The 17,329-nt window shown below is 37.2% G+C and overlaps 1 protein-coding gene across 8 annotated transcripts in view; it reads left to right on the forward strand.

The window, feature by feature from the left end:
• CEP295 (centrosomal protein 295) overlaps positions 1-17,329 on the forward strand; it is a 42,811-nt gene that overhangs the window by 11,862 nt on the left and 13,620 nt on the right. For 4 of the 8 annotated variants that reach the window (XM_021544976.4, XM_085575079.1, XM_021544977.4 and 1 more), the window contains exons 8-17: positions 586-769; positions 2,581-2,772; positions 3,638-3,862; positions 5,117-5,223; positions 6,698-6,904; positions 7,969-8,060; positions 8,190-9,255; positions 10,198-10,369; positions 10,512-10,664; positions 12,024-12,260. In XM_021544976.4, coding sequence (XP_021400651.3) covers positions 586-769; positions 2,581-2,772; positions 3,638-3,862; positions 5,117-5,223; positions 6,698-6,904; positions 7,969-8,060; positions 8,190-9,255; positions 10,198-10,369; positions 10,512-10,664; positions 12,024-12,260 — 2,635 coding nt within the window. The remainder of the gene's footprint in view (positions 1-585; positions 770-2,580; positions 2,773-3,637; positions 3,863-5,116; positions 5,224-6,697; positions 6,905-7,968; positions 8,061-8,189; positions 9,256-10,197; positions 10,370-10,511; positions 10,665-12,023; positions 12,261-17,329) is intronic. The other 4 variants (XM_085575096.1, XM_085575101.1, XM_021544980.4 and 1 more) reach the window with 3 other exon arrangements.

Below are 17,329 nucleotides of genomic sequence, written 5' to 3' on the forward strand. Positions count from 1 at the left end.
CTGATAGCTTCACATGAATTTTTATTGTTTAGAAAAAGAAAAGCTTATGTTTTATCAGCTGGGATATGATTGGCCCTGAATGAGTAACCAAACTAAAATGGGGATTTCTGGAAATATTACTGGTGCTCCTGAAATTAATAGGAAAAAAAAATGCCAACAAATGTATTTTTTCTTTTTTTTTTAAATAGCTCTCACGTATACTCAATGTGCCAAAGAGTATTTAGTTTGCATCTTAGAAAGTAGCAACTGCTGAATTATATACTAGCAAAAGTCACTTGGCAAAATAAATACTCATTTACCTTATAAAACAGGAAATTTAATTATCTTGAATAAAGTTGGCCTGCAGGTGTAGAGTCTGATCCTGTATTTAACATCGGATCTTCTAGGTAGTATTGATGACTCCTGTGTCTAAAGGGCTGATACTGCTTTCTCCTGAGGAAGCACTTTCTCCCGAGAATAAGATTAACTTTGAACATTAACCAAACATCATGGTAACCAAATGGAAGCATTTTGTATCAGTCTTGATATGTGGCTGTCTGAATGTGAACACTGAAGATTTATGTTATCCCTTCTTCATTCTTGAAGGACAGGGAAAGACTCCTGGAAGAACTGGAGCAAATGCATACTCAGGAGCGGATGCGCAGGAGACAGGTTGTCGCACAGATGCCACCTCAGCTTTCAGTGCCACCATACAAACGCATGGAAATAAAAGAAGAATGGCAGAGAGAGCTGGAGTCTGCATTTGAAGAAATGTGCAGTGAAGACAGGAGTAAGTTCTTTGTTGGAGATTGCTGGAATCTGGCGCCCAGTAAAGGAGAGGCTGCTGCAGCAGCCTCTTCCCTGTACAGCTGGTAGCGAAGCTGTGTGTGTATTCCTAGTTGGCATGCACACAAACAGCCTTCCAGGGCACATCCATATAGCTGGCCTTGCAGGCCAGCAGGAAAAGCAGCACTCACATAAGTACAAACAGCACAAATAGCTTTCTTCTGTTTACTGCTCTGGCTGATCAACATGAAGTCCTTTTGTGGGATATATGTGTGTAATATGGTATGGATCCCTTTAGCAGTTGGTCTTAGACACTCAGTCTATCCAGGAGTTGTCCCCTGTATCCTGGGTCTCTCTCTGCCAACTGCAGATCCTCCTCAGGTTTCAGACAACTAGTCTAGAGTCCAGTGATTCATGCTGGGCCCTGGAGCCTTAACATTACATCTCATACTCATGTATGTACTCAAATGCTCATGTGCTCAAATATGTGCTATGGATCACTTAGACACTTGCTCTTACCTGGCAGCTGGCCCTTGATCCTTAGTCTTCCCAGTTGCTGGCTGCTGGGCCTGTGAACCCCCAAGATCTGCTGCTCTTCTCCAGTTGTTACTGCACAGATCCAGCTGGGCATGAGAGCATATGAACAGACATGTACATGCTATGGATTCCTGTGGGAACTGACCTTATATACTCAGTCTACCCAGTAGCTGACCCTGATCCTCTTGTAGTCTTGAAGATGCACACACATGTGCTAGCAGGTTTCTTAGGATCCCTTCCTCTCCTCTTCAATGCTTGGATCTCCTGATCCCTTTCCTAGACAGTTTGTAAGCTCCCCTGGCCTCTACAATACCCAGCCAAGTCTTAGAGCTGACTGATGTATAACTCCTAAGCCTCTTACCATTCTTGCTAGCTAGTCTAGCTTGTGATTTGCTAGCCACTGCATGCTGATACTCATACCCAACTAAATGCATTCATTATGCATTTAGCCTCTGCAGTTAGCAATGCTCTAGACACAGGTGCATCTGTGACTTCTGGTCCCTGTTCCAGTTACTGGCCCTTACATATCTATGTACACACATGCATACAAAACACAGTGTTCCTCATGCAGAAAAACAGCTACAATTGGAATTTAGTGAGAAAACAGAATAGACTGTCAGGTACAGTGCATGGCCAGACCAGTGGACTGACTGTCTCATTTTATCTCACTATTTTTGCACTTTTATCTCATAGTGCTTCTGCCCCTGACTAACTTGATCCTTTCCTTTCCCTGCCTTGGGTTTCTCCCCTAAGTATATGTAACAAGCATAGAATTTCAAGGTGTTCTTCCCCTGTGTGCCACATCCCTTGTAGGCAGTAACCCCCTCAGTCAGTGAGGTGATCATAGGGGAATTCCTGTTGTGCAGTCTTCTGGGATTTCACACCTGGACTGTGTGATCACTCTCCTGTGGCAGCCTTGTGAACAGCCAGGTCAGCGTGTATCTTTTCCATGATGAAGTTATTGGGATCATGTGTAATTTTTCTTGTGAGCTGCTTTTGGTGTAAAGCTAAGCCTTTCACCACATCAACTTTTATTTTGAAAAACATAGCATATTCTAGTGGAAACTGCTGTGGCGGTTCTGAATGAATAGATGGCTATTGATCTAAACAGTTTTGAATCTTGTATTTTGGTGGGAAAAAAAAGATGGATTAGATTTGTTGTAAAATAATCTCTTGATATTTGAATTTCCTGGGGATTTGTGTGTGAGTGTAGTCTTGCAATGTTGTTGGATTTGTATTCCAAATGGTCATTTTATTTCATTGTATTATTTTAATTAGACATGAAAGGAGACCTGATTCTGCAGTTTGAGCCACAACCTTTGCCAGCTCCTTCTGACAGAGCTCGAGATAATGATCTTGATATCTCCTTGGAACATGAATCTGCTTGTGACACTCAACCAGAGCTTCCTTGTGATACGCAACAGGAATCAGGACATATGATAGAAGAGGAGGTCCCTAATGAACCAGAAAGTAAAAATTCTAAACTGCATATTCAAATTAAACCTTTTCATTTTATATTAGAAAATATTAGTATATCAAATAAATTTTAGTAATAAGTAAAATGCCCTAAGTAGTAAAACTTCATAATGTGCATAAAGTAATTCAGTATAATTTGGTTTATGTTTAGTATAGAGGTTAATACCCTAATGATTATGAATTTAAAAATGACAATGTGGCTTCTTTCTCTGATATGCTTCAGTTTATTAGTATGCTGAGAATAATTTTCAATTGTAAGAACTACACTGTTAGTAGTCATAATGATTATTGTATGCTTAGTATAAATTATGGACTGATGCTGATGTGTGAAATTAAGATGTTGAGATATTTCAAAGCTTTATAGTCTGCTTATTGTATGTCTTATGTTCAGGTTTATGGTTGAGCTGCTGCACATTGTGAGTAGGCCGGAATGAATGCATGAGTGTGTCCTGTTTGTGTTGTCCAGGGTCATACGATGCGAGCCAGAAATGTCTCCGTGAACTTTGCTGCTTGACCAAGCACTTCTGCATCCCTTGGGTGGCACAGTCTGGTGTTTGGTCTGTTGTGCATTGTGCTTCCAGTGCTGATAGAAAGCAGAGGGCAAGTGTTGGGATAGTACTGCATATTTCTGCTACAGTTTGACTATAAAACACTGCATCCAGCTTAGTCCTTCTTTTATAGCTTGCAGAGACAAGTTACTGTTTTTCTTTTGCAAGTAAGAGAAAATTCTGCTAAGATTTTAAAAATACATCTAAGCTACTTGTCCAACTCTGTAAGCAATAAAAAGGAAATAGAGGGCTTTTTTATGATATTAAGATATTCATTATCCAAAACTCTTAACAGTATCTATTCTTTCTAGGGCATGAAGAAGGAAAAGCTTGTCAACCTCGATCAAAACTTGCCTTAAAGAAATTGTTGAACAAAATTAGAAGCCAAAAAGAGGAGTGGACGTCAAAAAGTGAGAAAGAGAGTCAAAGTGATTTTGAAACTATTGAATCAGGCACAATTGCTAGTGAAAATAGACCATTATGTGATTTAGAACTTAACAAGGAGCAGCAGAAAAATACAGTGTCTGAAGCCAAAGGTACACAGTACATACTTGCATCAAAGTTTGTTGTGTAGGAGCAAAAGACTTGTACCGGGGGAGCTATGACAATGACTGTGACAAAACTGTTAATGAACTTCCAGTGTTAAGTGTTTTGTCACATTGAATAAAAGTACAGTTTCCTATCTGTGCCCACAAGGTATTGTGGATTTGTTGAAACCACATATTTGAGAGGTTTTTGCTCTTATGTCCAACTTGTCCATTGAGATCTTGAAGAGAACAGATGTCCAAAATACCTTGCTGTTTTTCAAATCTCACTCAAATTGTTGCCACACTTGGTATTGCTGTACTTAATAGGTGTTTGCCTCCAGGGATAGAATTCTCAGTGCAGGAGTCAGCATTGAATTTCTGTACCTGTGAAAAGCCACTTTCTTTGGAGATTCACAGCTATAAATGCCCAAGACAAGTATAAGCTGATGAGTGGAGTTTTTTTCTGCTTTTAGGCACCATTAAAGAAACCTTTTTGTAAAATTGGAATTTATAGCAATTAGACACTGCAGTTTGTTTGATAGCCAAATTATCTTGGGCTACTTCCCATGTCTGTCCTTGGTGCCCTTCTGGTTAGGCTAATGCCGAGTTGGTGATCTTGTATGTTGGGTAGAATTTCTGAAGTTTTCAAATAATCAAGTTGTGGCATTGGGTTTTGGGTTTTTTGCTTTTGGATTATTTGTTTTCATAGGGTGCTTGTTTTTTTAAACAAGATAAAGTGATCTAGTTCCATCATGTACATGGCTATGCCAACATAATGTCTGGGGATTGGAGAGTGCAGCATGTGTGAAACCATGCCTTGGGGAAAATGTGCTGCTATTTGAAGCTAACAGTACAGGATTGAGACTTGCTTTTTGTACAGTAGCCAAATGTTAGATAGTTTTCCCAATACTGCCAGTTTTAGACCCTCTTTGTTCCAAGAGGTTAATGTGTGGCTTTTGATTCTTCAGAATGATCTTGCTCTTGGCCTCCCAAGTAATATTAGAGGAAATTTTCAGTCCCATTGAAGCTGGGACATTACTGTGTATTCAAGAAAGACACACAATAAAGGGCTATTAAAGACTTAAATTATATAAAAACTGATTTTCCAGCTTATGGAGACAGTCAGAGTAGTAGGATATAGATCTTTTCAAGAGCAGCTTATGCATTTTGTTGAGAGATATTGGGAAACTGTAAAGCAAGATATAAAGAAGATCCAAGGCTTGCTCTGACTGCAATTACAGCTAAGTAACATGTATATTTTAGACTCTGTGAAAATGTTGGAAAATGCAGTTGCAGATGAAAAGTCAGTTCCAATCCATCCTCAGGAACAGGCAGCTAAAATGAGAATGGAAGAGGAGAGACAGAAGTGGGTAAGTGTGTTTATATTTTTTCTTACCTCAGTTGTGCTATTTTAAAGTATTTCAGGTTATACAGCAGCTATAGGCACTCTCAACATTTGAACTTTTACTGTAACATTTTCTATACTTCTCAAAAATCAAAGCTGTAACTGGAATTTAGAATAGAGTGGAAACCCCCAGTTTCTTCAAATGTAATAAGTGCTGTAGGCAAGGGTAGTCAGGGTTAAATGAGAATCCCAGTTGTACATTAATATCTTTGTTTTATAAAGGGAGGGTATAGTCAGCAATACACAACTCTGAAAACTTTATTTACCCTGTGTAATAATGTAGGAAAATCTGTGAGATTGTGTTTAGAGTGACAGGAGAAGCATACAAACTTTGAGTAAGTTTTTTTTTTCAGTTATCTAGGAAGGTTATCTGGGAAGCAAATGTAGAAAGTTTCTTGTGTCCCTGGGAATGCTATATTTATTACATTTAGAAAAGAATACATTCATTATTTCATTAAATCTATTGCGTATTGTGTTTCATCGTATTTTAATTTTTGTTGTATCCCTAGAGACCTACCTATGTGGTAGTTTACCAATTTAAAAAAAAAAGTTGAATTTTGGGTCTATGTACAACCTTCAGTTGTAGAGTTTAAGTTCAGAAATCAAGGAAACAAAAATTTGACAAAATAGTAATATTAAAAAAAAAAAAAACAAAAAGCAACAGATCCTTTATGAAAGTGTGGCTACTTTCTTTAACCTTCATTTCCTCCCATTTTGCACCTGGCAGGTGTCTGTAGTTCTGTGTCCACATTAACTGTTCTCAGGTCCAGCATTTTCTCAGGTTGCTTTTCCTGACATGCCCATTTAGACTGTTATTAGAGGCTGTTTTGCACTTCATCTTTGCCAGTACTTTGAAATTTTTCCTTGTTTCCATTCTAAAAAGCACATATGCTGCCACTAAATGTAGATCTAAGTGAATTGTAGCTGAGAGGTATATGGAAAGAGAATAAACAAACAGACGACTTCAGAGGCTATGGTCTGCTCTCAAAGTGGTTATACATTTGCTATTTCAGATGCTTTTGTAAAGTTTGAATTAATGTTTAGATGTGATGAATTCTGATAAAAACTGAGTAAAATGCAAAATAGATTTTTCAAGTAAGTTTAGGAAAATTACTTCTTTTGCAGTCTTCAGAAAATGATAATATATCTTGAATGGATTCTGATTTTATCCATTTTATTTATTTGAGAACAGATAATAATGCAATAATAAATGGACTCAGAGATTGTTAGAAATATTTAGCCAGTAAAACAAAGTTATTCCTGTAGACTTTGGAACTACTTTTAAAGGCCTGTTGCAATTTGGAAATACCTGTCACAGGCAATAGAATTTCTTCTTTAATTGGGAACAAAAGTTTGTGCATGGCGTGGTCATGTGTGTGAGCAGTCTGGTTTCTTTGTCATTCAGTTCTAGAGATTCTCCCTTATTTTTCTTTTGATAGAATGAGGAAATAGAGAAACAGAAACAGGAGCAGCTGGCCTTGATTAAAAAAATTGAGGAAGAGAAAGCTCTTTTGGAGGCTGATTATCTAAAGATCCAAATGCAAACCAGTTTGGAGCAGGCAAAGAAAAAAGAGGAAGAGCAAAGTCAGCTGGTACAAAGCCACAGTTTCCATTCCACAGATCATCAGAACCAAAAGGAACATGAGGTGAATAATTAGAGAAAATTTTGTGTAGGTTTTTATTTACTATTATAATAAAAATAAAGAACACCATTTACCAATTTTAACTATATCAGTTAAGACAATTTTTATTTCTTAGGCTGTGAATTAGAAATTTGTACGTATTAAAGCTTCTTTTTCTAGTGTGCAAGCTTCTATTTCACATGGTATTACTGGACCTGAAGGAGTGGCATGCATATGTATCAGAGGAGGTTTAGGTTAGATACTGGAAAAAAGTTTTGAACCAAGAGGATGGTTGGGCACTGGAACAGCTCCCAGAGAAGTGGTCACAGCACCAAGCCTCTCTTGAGTTCAAGAGAGTTTGGACAATGGTCTCAGGTACATGCTGTGACTCCTGGGAATGGTGCTGTGCAGGGCCAGTGACTGGACTTTGATAGCCTTGTGGGGCCCTTTCAACTCAGTGATTCTGTGATTTTGGGATTGTGACTTTCTGCTATTGTATTGTCTCTCTGTAGTTCAAGGGGCAGCCTTGATAATAATACCTGTTATTAAAATCTGGTTATAGTCAGATAATGATTGTTCATGTAGACATAACCTTTTTCAAGAAGATAAACAGAAATCACAGTGGGAGAAAAAAGACAAAAATCTGCCTCTGTTTAAATCTCAAACAAATGCTTAAAGAAGAGGAATTTATGGAGGATGTTGACAGATAGTAATCTTTTTTATATATAAAATCTTGATTCATGTGCACACCTGGTAGTCTTCTGAGAGTGTGATTGCCTTGGAAATGCAGCTACATTGGCTCATTGCTCCCTGAGTTTGCAGGGTATATTTACCTCTTTAGGCTGAGCTGCTGTAAGCACCATTGACTTTGATGGTGTGTGTAGAGAGAGGCTGTAGCTGTGGACCATGTTCTAGAAACTCCTTTAGCTGCATTGCCTCAGGCTGAAATCTCACAGACTTCAAACATGGTGGTACTGAGCAGCTCCTGTAAACTTGGGTGCAAGAACATACAGCTTAAGGCTGCTGCCATAATAGTTTTCTGTGAATTAGTTACATATGTGCAATTAAAATTATTTTATTTTGATTAGTCTGGAAATGTATCAGAAACCAGGAGTCCAGGAGAAGACAGTCATAGACAGACAATACGTGATTTTCAACAACGCCTTCTGCAGCAAAAGAGGTAGGTATCTATGGAATGGAAAGTGTCTTTATGGAATGCCTGTTCGAAGTCATTGAATTTCCTTGATTATTGAAGTTGATTTTTCTTTTTGCACTGCTTTGAAAAGATCCATGTTTTTGCTCTGTTCAGGTTGCACAAACAAACCATTGAAGAAGCTAGAAAGAATCTACAGCAGTATCAGAACACACTCAGGCAAAGGTACTTGTCTAGTTCTGAAATTCCTCTGAGCACAAGGGAAACAAAGCCCATTAATTTAGAGCCTGTCTCAGAGCAGCCCCTACAGATACAAGGAGCACAGCCAACACAGTACCAGGCATCAGAACAAGTTCATGCCCAAGAATATGTGCAGTCATTACCTGTGTTTTCAGGAACATTGGTTATGTTGGAAAAACTATCTTCACAGAAGCAGCAAGAGCAAGTGCCTAATACTTGTCCTGGAAAATCAGTGCAGTTTTCAGAAGCATCAAAATTGAAGCATGGAGAGTTTCACTTGCCCTGTGACTGTCCTTCACAGGAGCAAGTGGGAATATTCAAGGCTGCCAATAATCACATCAGAGAACCATTCCAGTCCCATTTACCATCAGGATCAGTCAGGAAAGAAGTGACTGCAGTAAGAATACAACCAGAAGCACACCAACAACACTTTAGGTTTACATTGCCTGCAGAAAGTTTCTCTGAGTCTTCAGAAACAGTACTCTCTAAAGGGTTACCTCAGAAGATATATAACTATCAAAACAAGACAGAAGATGGAGAAGAGCATGCATTTAAGACATCCATCCTGCCAGTAACGAAGAAATCAGCCTTGGCTGATCCTTCAGCCTATCATCAGGGATCTGTAGAGAGCAGCAAAACAAGCCCTGATCAACCTCTCAATCTTTCTGAACCCATGATTCTAGTGCATGAAGAATCTAAAGCCCAGAGAGTTGAGGAATTCTTGGTATCAAAAGCAGGAGATGCATCTTCATTAAATTATTCTGGTATACTGAGTTTAAGGGACAGAGTGTTGGCCTCATCAGAAAGCATCCAAGCTCAGCAAAAGTATTTGAAAGAACTGCAAGAGCAGCTAGATGCACAAAGAGAAGCTCTTCTTTCTAAACAGAGAATACAAGAAAAACTACTTTTACAGAAGCAAGATAAATTGAAGGAACAGATGCAGAGACAGCAAGAGGCTTTGAAAGAACTTCTAAACAAGCAGGTAAGCTTTAGAAACACCTTGCATAGGTAATCATCAGTAGGTGATCAAATGTACAAGTCAATACTACAGTGTACCCCATGGAGTGTTGATAGTTCTAGGTGATTTACCATAACAAAAATTTTAATTAGGATTTGTGATTTGTAATCAGTATTTTCCCCTGTAAAGCTCCAAGAGTGCAGTTTTATCAAGTCTAACAGAAATACTGTGAAGGTCTGTGCTTGGTCTCTGAATGCAATACCCATTGAAATTGTTGTCTGAAACACCTGTAGGTAGAGTTGTTTTCATATCTGTAAATGCACCTCCAGGTGTAAAACAGCCCTTGTATTAGCAATACGTAAGTATTACCTGAAAGGATATCATAATCATCTTGAATAGATCATTTTTTAAAGCTTGTCTTTTGTGTGTACCCACTATGAATTTGGTTTGGCAGCTTCAGTCTTGAGTTGTAATTTGCTTGTTTCTCAGTAACAGAAGAAAAATCCAAGTTTATTTTTGAGCTTATAAAGAGCCTCCTTTTGCCTCTCCTTGTGCTTTATTTTAAATAGAAGCCATCTTAGAAGAATAACTGTTCCCTGTAGTTCCTGTCTTTTGATCTTGCAGTTTCCAAGCAGCTAAAATTATTGAATTCAGGAGCTGAAAAACTAAAAGCAGACTTTTCAGCAATTGTTCTTGTTAAAAATTATGGGCACTCTGGTCTAATCTCACAAAGGCCCGGAAATGTAACTAATTGTGCTTTAGCACATTAGGTTTGTAGAGCTCAGTAAAATACCTCCATGTCCAAATGTTTCTGTGAGCTAAGAGATCTGTCTGGTATCCTGCATAATTGAGCTACTTTCTCAATGTGCTCAATATTGTCTTGCATGGAATACACACAAGAGAAAATTCTATTTTAATAAATGTGTATAAATATAATCTTATATAAAAATGCTCCTCCCTTCTAAGGTGAGATATATGTACCCAAATGAAGAAATGACAGAGGCACAAAAGCCTTTCAGGAGTAAGAGAACTGACGTCTTCCAAGTTTTAGAAAACTACCAGCAAGAGAATTGTGGCAGGAATAAATTTCACGGAAGTGAAACAATTTCACCGTGCATTGGTCCAGTTGAGCAAACTGGTAAGGCAGTTACGTTATTTTTCATTATAATTTTTATTGCTTTATGGCTGAGATGGAGTTCTCTTCCATCTCTCCAAGTTAATTTGAAGTATTTGTGTGTTTGTACACATATTATTGCAACATACTAAACTTTGTTTTACAGATCAGTCTGAGAAAGTTCTCTGTAGAGAACAGAAACAGAGGTCGTCCAAACCACCAGTGACAAAAGTCAAGTTAGGGCTTGGTTTGGAGCAACATGAACTTAGTGTGATACCAGAGGTAGACACACCAAAGAGTTGCAGCCTCTCTTTGACAGGTAATGTATAAAACATATAATAAGTGCTGTTATAAGTAGTAGATTGGAGGAATATAATATTTTCTGAAGAATCTTTGAGATTATTAGGAAATAATAGCTGATACTGTTGCCTTTCTTAAAGTATAATTTATGTACTAGCAAAGTTGTAGTTCGGAAAAGTTTATTCTGTGAGTGTCTGTCTAGAAAAACATAAACAAAATTTCACTAGGAAAAGAAAATTCAGTTACTCCATGACCTGAGTTCCCTGTTGTTTTTCTTTTGGGCAGGGTCTGTGTTAATAGGCAGTTGTACAGTAACTAAAAAAAAGTTGGTAAATTTTCTTTAAAGGTTTACCTTTTGAGCATCCCAAGAAAGTGACTGTAAAATCTTTCAAGTATTAGTATCAAGCTTCTACAGAAACTTCTAGACCATCTCTTTAAGTTGTTTTTTCTAGTTAAAAAACACTCATTGCAAAAAAAAAAATTAGAGAGCAATAAAAATTTTATAAATATATTACAGTCTGCAGACAATGCTTTGCAATTTTCTGTAAGGAACATTATTTAACAGGTACAACAAACTCATGTTTTCTAAACATAAACAATTTTTTTTCAATGTGTCTTCACATCTAAAATGTAATGCATATTTTACAAAGCTTTTTCATGTTGTGTTCTTAAAAAGGCTCAGCAGAACAATGTGAGTAATTATAGGCTTGTCAGGCTGGCATTCCTTGCAAAATAATGAAACAGCTGATATGGGACATGCTTCAATTAAAGAAAAGTAGTTAATGCTAGTCAGCATCAATTTATGCAGAGCAGTTCTTGTCGGATTAATTTGATATCTTGATTAGATAGCAAGTTCTGTTGGGGAAGGTTTTGTTGGAAAAATATATCTATGTTTTCAAAAGCACTTGGCTTAGTAACTTACACTTAGCTGTATAATACTGTAGTGATCCATAGGTGATTTATTCTTATATTATCAAACCATTGCTAATGGTAGGTAGTAAAAACTTGAGATTTTTATTAGATTGGGTGGCCAGAAAGGGCTGATTTGTGGGCTGGGTTGCAGAGAAAGAAATCTTTAAACCAGAGCAGAGAAGTTGTATTACCCCGGGATCTGGAGAAGTTACTGCAAGCTTTCTTGGATTTGCTGTGTGAAAAATTTGGTTTCTTTGAGTAAATACTCTGGTGGAGTTAGGAATTAGTTTTTGAGGAGTCTATGATCTGCATAATCTTTCAGCCTGTATAATGATGTGATATGGCTAAATTCATTAAAATGGAGACCATACAAATTCAGCAGTTTATTTCTGTAGAGTAGAATGTGCATCTTAATGTTCCTCATGAAGTGCGAAACACTTCCTTTTTATAACTAAAATGATTACAGATGTTTTAAATTTGGATAAAACAGATGATGGTACTGGAGAAACTTCTCAGAGTTCAGCCTCTGGGGAGTTTGCATGTGTGAAACATCACAGTTATGCTCTTCATGGAGGCGCCTTTCCCTTGGGCATGACAAACTATGACAGAAAAGCCTCTAATGGAAGTCCAAGGCAAACTAATCCATCAGGAAGATTATTACAAGAATTGTTGATGATGGCTGCGGAAACTTCATGTGATTCAGGTGAGGAAATCCTCTCCATTGAAGAATATCATTCAGCAATGCTGATTTTGCTGCTGTTTATTTGTAGAATACGACCTGACTATTAAAGAACATGCAATGCTATTTAATGCCATTGAATTTTGAGTGTAAAAAAGGGTGTTTCAATAAGTACTTGTTTCAGAATGAATGAGTTTTTATCTTTTGGGCTTTTGGGATCCATTACCATTTTGGTAACAAGTCCGCATTGCAGGACACTTCATTGCTGGTCAACAGTTTCTTGTCCAGAGCATGTGCTTTGCATCTGTAACCTTTAGAATTGTAAAGGTTTGCAGGTATTCCAGGTGGGAACCTATTGGTAAACCAGTGGCATTCCTGATTCAGTACCTAATGATTCTCGTATTGATACAAAGGAAATCAGTGCTTAAAAATACCTCTGGAGTGTTAATGTGTTGATGTAGACATCCACTGAAGGATCACTGTGTATAAGAAATTACTTAAAAATACAGTTGAGACAAAAAATAGAAACATAAGGTCATTGTCAGCTCAATAAGACTTGGAAAGAATCATGTCTTAGGTGTGACAGACACGAAAATTGAGAGTTGTAGAATATTTCAAATTTAAAGACTTACTAGGCTCATTGAGTCCGACTCTCTGCTTCTCCCAGGATTACCTAAAACTAAACCTACTCCTTGAACTATGATGGCCTTAGAGCTATGATCACTTCCCTGGGAAATGTGTCCCACTGACTGACCACCCTCTCAGTGAAAAACCTTTTCCTAATGTCCAATCTGAGTTTACCCTAAATGCAGCTTCATTCCATTTCCTTGTGACCTATTGCCTTACTTAGTGTCAGGTAATTATTTTGTATCTGCAATTTCTGTTTAATTAGGAAGTTGTGACTATCAGCTCACAGTGCATTAGCCTTGACTCTCAGCTTGTGGGACTAACACAATGCTAAAGCTGAGCCAGACACCTGGGATTTTCAAGTAGCTGTGACAGCTCTCCTGTCTAGGAAAAATCTGTGCATAGCCAGTCTTCAAGAGAGGTCCATTCTGCTTTCACCTTTCTGGTAGCCATCATAGGCTTTTAACATGCTCCACTGAATATGTCAGAAGGTCAACAGTGTAATAGTGTAAGGACTGCTTCAGCTCTATTTGTGTCTGTCTGTGAAGACCTTTTATCAAACAAGAACACCTTTGAGGATGGGCCATGTTTATAGGCGGCAGAGTTATTCTGATTCCATAAAATAAAACAAGATGTTTTGGTTATCAAGAAAAACATTTTTGTTAGAACGTTTTGTGAATGTTGAAAATAATTTTGTTACAGGGACATTGAAACCTACTAAGCATGTTATGGGCAACTTGACTGGCTTTATAAAAGAACAAAAAGGACTAGTTTGTAAAACATTCACTAAAGGAATTTGAAGTTTATTACAAGATGACAGCATTGCATGGTCCAGTACAATTTTCAGGATTCATCTAAAATATTGGAGTTGCAGAGGAGTTCTCAGAAACTTGGCAGCTTGCATATGCCCATTGGCACAAGCAAAACAACTATGTAGTACACATCTCCTGGCGTTGCTAGAAATTTCATCACTGGCCCTAAGCTTTAATTTTTCATTTAGTTTGCATTGAGACATCATTTCCAATTCAATCAGATTTACTTGGAATTTGAGTTGTTTTGAATGAGTACATATAAGCTAATTTTCCTTCAGCTGTTTCTTTATGTCTCAGAATGCCCCTTTTGAAATATGTCTATCTTTGAGCTTCAATTACAATGAAAACATTTTGTCTTTTAATAATATTTGAAGAAAAGACTGGTATTTTTCTAAGTTGTAGAACTGTTGCTAGAGCAGCTGTTACCAAATTAATATAAAATATTTTGGTGTGGTGCCTTTTTACATTATAGACTATTGTATATGAACAATGCAATAGTTTATGTAAGAGGATTAGGAAACTTCATGTGAACATCTATATTAAAAGAAAAAACCCTAAAGCTTTCTGTGATTATGTGTTTAAGAGGATTGCCCTCTTGAGCAGATCAGCAACCAAAAGTGCCAGCAATAATCTTGAAAACATGTAGGCTGTGATGCTCTCTCTGGTACTTTCAGTAACTAGTGTGGTATTTCATCAGGAAAATCTACAATCCCTTGCACTTTATATACAGGGTTTCTGAAGGAAAAATTTAAGGTTCATTTTAGGTTGTTGCTTATGATTTTTTATTTAATTTGGTTTTTAATTTTTTTTGCAACTTGATTCTTACCAGAACATTGTTTGCATTTTTTTCATGTTTTCAAGATGTAATTGTATCTCTACAGGTAAGAGCAAATGAGTGCTTTGTGTGATCTTTGACCCTGTTCTTTGAAGTAATGTTCTTGGTGGTTTGAACCTTTGACCAAATAATGTAAGTCTTTACAACTTAGGAGTTGTACTGCTTTCATGACTACAGAACCACTAGATGTGTAAAAATACCTAGTCATTGCTCACATGCTTTTCCAAATCAGACATAAAAGATGAAAAGAGAAAGTTGGTAAGTCTGCTTTTTACATGCAGACGCTTTATCAACAAAGGTGAGTTTTCTTTGATAAGAGGGTTGCCTTGGGTAACAGGCAGTTTTTTTGAAAAATCTGTAATTAGCTGCCTATATAATTTTCCTCTCAAATTTAAAGGCAGCCATGTCTGTAAAATGGGTCTGAAGGACTGCTTGTGATTAGAGGGGATGAATTCCTGTGCTCAGAACTGAGTGGCTGCAAGTGCTACATAAACTGATGAGCTGGTTGCAGCCAGAGGACAGGTAACTGCTGAAGTGATGTTGCATTGAGCGCCACCAGTGAGTCTGAAATCTAAGTTCCTCTTTTACATAACACTGATTCATTGATAGGATGAGTTGGGAACTTTGGACACTTGATGTTCTTTCCAATCCTGTTTGATTAGAATGGGCCAATAGAATTCAAGCTGTTACTAGGGAATTAGAGGGTAACCGTGCATGTGAGACAGGCAGTTTGATAGCATAAGCCTGATTTCCTTAGGAAGTCAGCCTGCAGCTGTGACTAGGTTTGATACATACACCTCTTCCACAGTTCTCCTTGAGGGACACATCAACAGGCTTATCTCTGTATATCTGCAGTGATTCCCTTGAGCAGTGTTCCAGATGTGATTATCTTCATGTGTTGCTACTCTGTACAGAGGTGTTACTCCAAGCATGACTTTATTTTGTGATCCAGGCTAACCTAAGATTTCAATTTATCTTTAGTAATCACAAATAGTTGTCCATAATCTGGCATTTCAACAGACTGTCTTTTCCATTACCAGTTTGTTTTTTGTTTGTTTCTTTGTTTGTCTACATGGCTGAATTTGGACTAATCCCTGTTTTTATATTGCTTTCACTGAGTGTTGGATTTTCAGTCATTTGTCTTTCAAATTGCATCCTAAAATAATTGTTGCCATTCCCCTTGGGGGGAAAAAGAAGCATTTGGGATATTACAGACTCAGCTTTTAAACGTAAATTCTTTGTCACTTTGTGGTGGCCAGAAAGTTAAAACATGAAATTCTCATGTTCATTTCAGGATGCTGTGAAGAACAAGAACCTTGCACTATTATTTTAGAGGAGGAAGAGAGAACTGAAAAACCCTCCTTTATGAATCACCAAATACCGTATTTTTACAGATATTATTTGGTTTATAGCATGAAATTGATACAGTTAATCCCTGGAATTAATATCACAAGAACAGTACAGTTTATTAGAGTTGAGTAACAAAATATTTGTAACATAGCTGTCCACAGAATTTATATACAAGAGACTATGAAATGCTTGAATCTCATCTCTAGTGTATCCTGAATGGTGATATTCTAGAGAAAATAAAATAACTTCTTTCAGAAAAGTATCTCTAATGTGGATGGAAAGTTATCAAGAAATGGAGAATTATGTGGTAGCTTGTTCCAGCATTTACATTTTATCAAATCTTAAAATAGTTTTTAGTTTCTGAATGTCTGACAGCCATTTTTAGACACTGCTTGTTATTACTTTAAGTTTAGCATTTTGTACTATGTATTTCTTTCTCCTATGGTGATATTTAAATAGCAATTGATTAGATGATCACAGTTTTCATGCTTCTTCAAGGAATTTTCTTGAAGGCCTTGCTCATTTCCAGGATCCTCTGTCTCCCTGTATCCTGCTCAAAGGAAGAGGAGTGAACTTGAGCTGAGTACTTGATCTCTAAACAAATGTGGTTTAGATGTGTTTCCTTTCATGTTTTGTACTTTCTCCTAGATGTATACTAGGTGATAGTGGCTATAAGAAATCTTGGATTTTTTTTTCTCTCCCTAGAATGAGTTTCAAAATGTTTAATATTTTTTGAGAACACAATCTTTATTATTGTCATATCATATCAATCCATCATGGCTGTTGCTTTTCAGAGGAAATATCTTCTTTTTTTAATAGTATGAATTAGAACAATCAGAGTTTGCCATCTGTTAGGAAGCTGAGTTTCAACATATACAAAGTACAAACTAGTGTTGGGATTCAGAAAAAATCAGATCTGCTGAAGTAGAGAGTGTTATAAGAGCTGAAGATTTGAAATGTCTGTCATTAGCAGACTTTTTAGAATTGGGAAAAAACATGCCTACTTCACTTGTGTTTAATTTCAGTTTCATACTTAGCACTTTCTTGAAAACTATACTGGAAATAAGAATATGTATTTCTTTGTGACAGTTAAGTTATAATCATAGAATTGTTAAACTTTGAAGGTGCTTTTCAGCACAGATACTGATCTTACTTACTTTTATGTGTTAAAAGCATTATGGCAAAAGTGACTCAGTTCCATGGTATTAGTCAAGCAATTTGGTGCTTCTGGTTTCTGTGATTCACTTAGAATGTCTGCTTTTCTTTGTAATCATTGTAATGGTAGATTGTAAAGGAGTCCCCCACTCCAGTGAAATGATTGGGATAACGCTGGCAAAGCCATGTTTCATTCTGCTAAGCCAAAACATGAATTTCGAGCTCTTCCTGTCTACTCTGTGGTAGTTAGAAATCACAGGAAGGTGTGTCAAAGACCACAGGTCGCTGATGAATTGGTGGTATGGTGCAGCAAA

The sequence above is a fragment of the Lonchura striata genome, chromosome 1 (assembly GCF_050655825.1).
Source record: "Lonchura striata isolate lonStrDom1 chromosome 1, ASM5065582v1, whole genome shotgun sequence".
NCBI classification, from domain to species: Eukaryota; Metazoa; Chordata; class Aves; order Passeriformes; family Estrildidae; genus Lonchura; species Lonchura striata.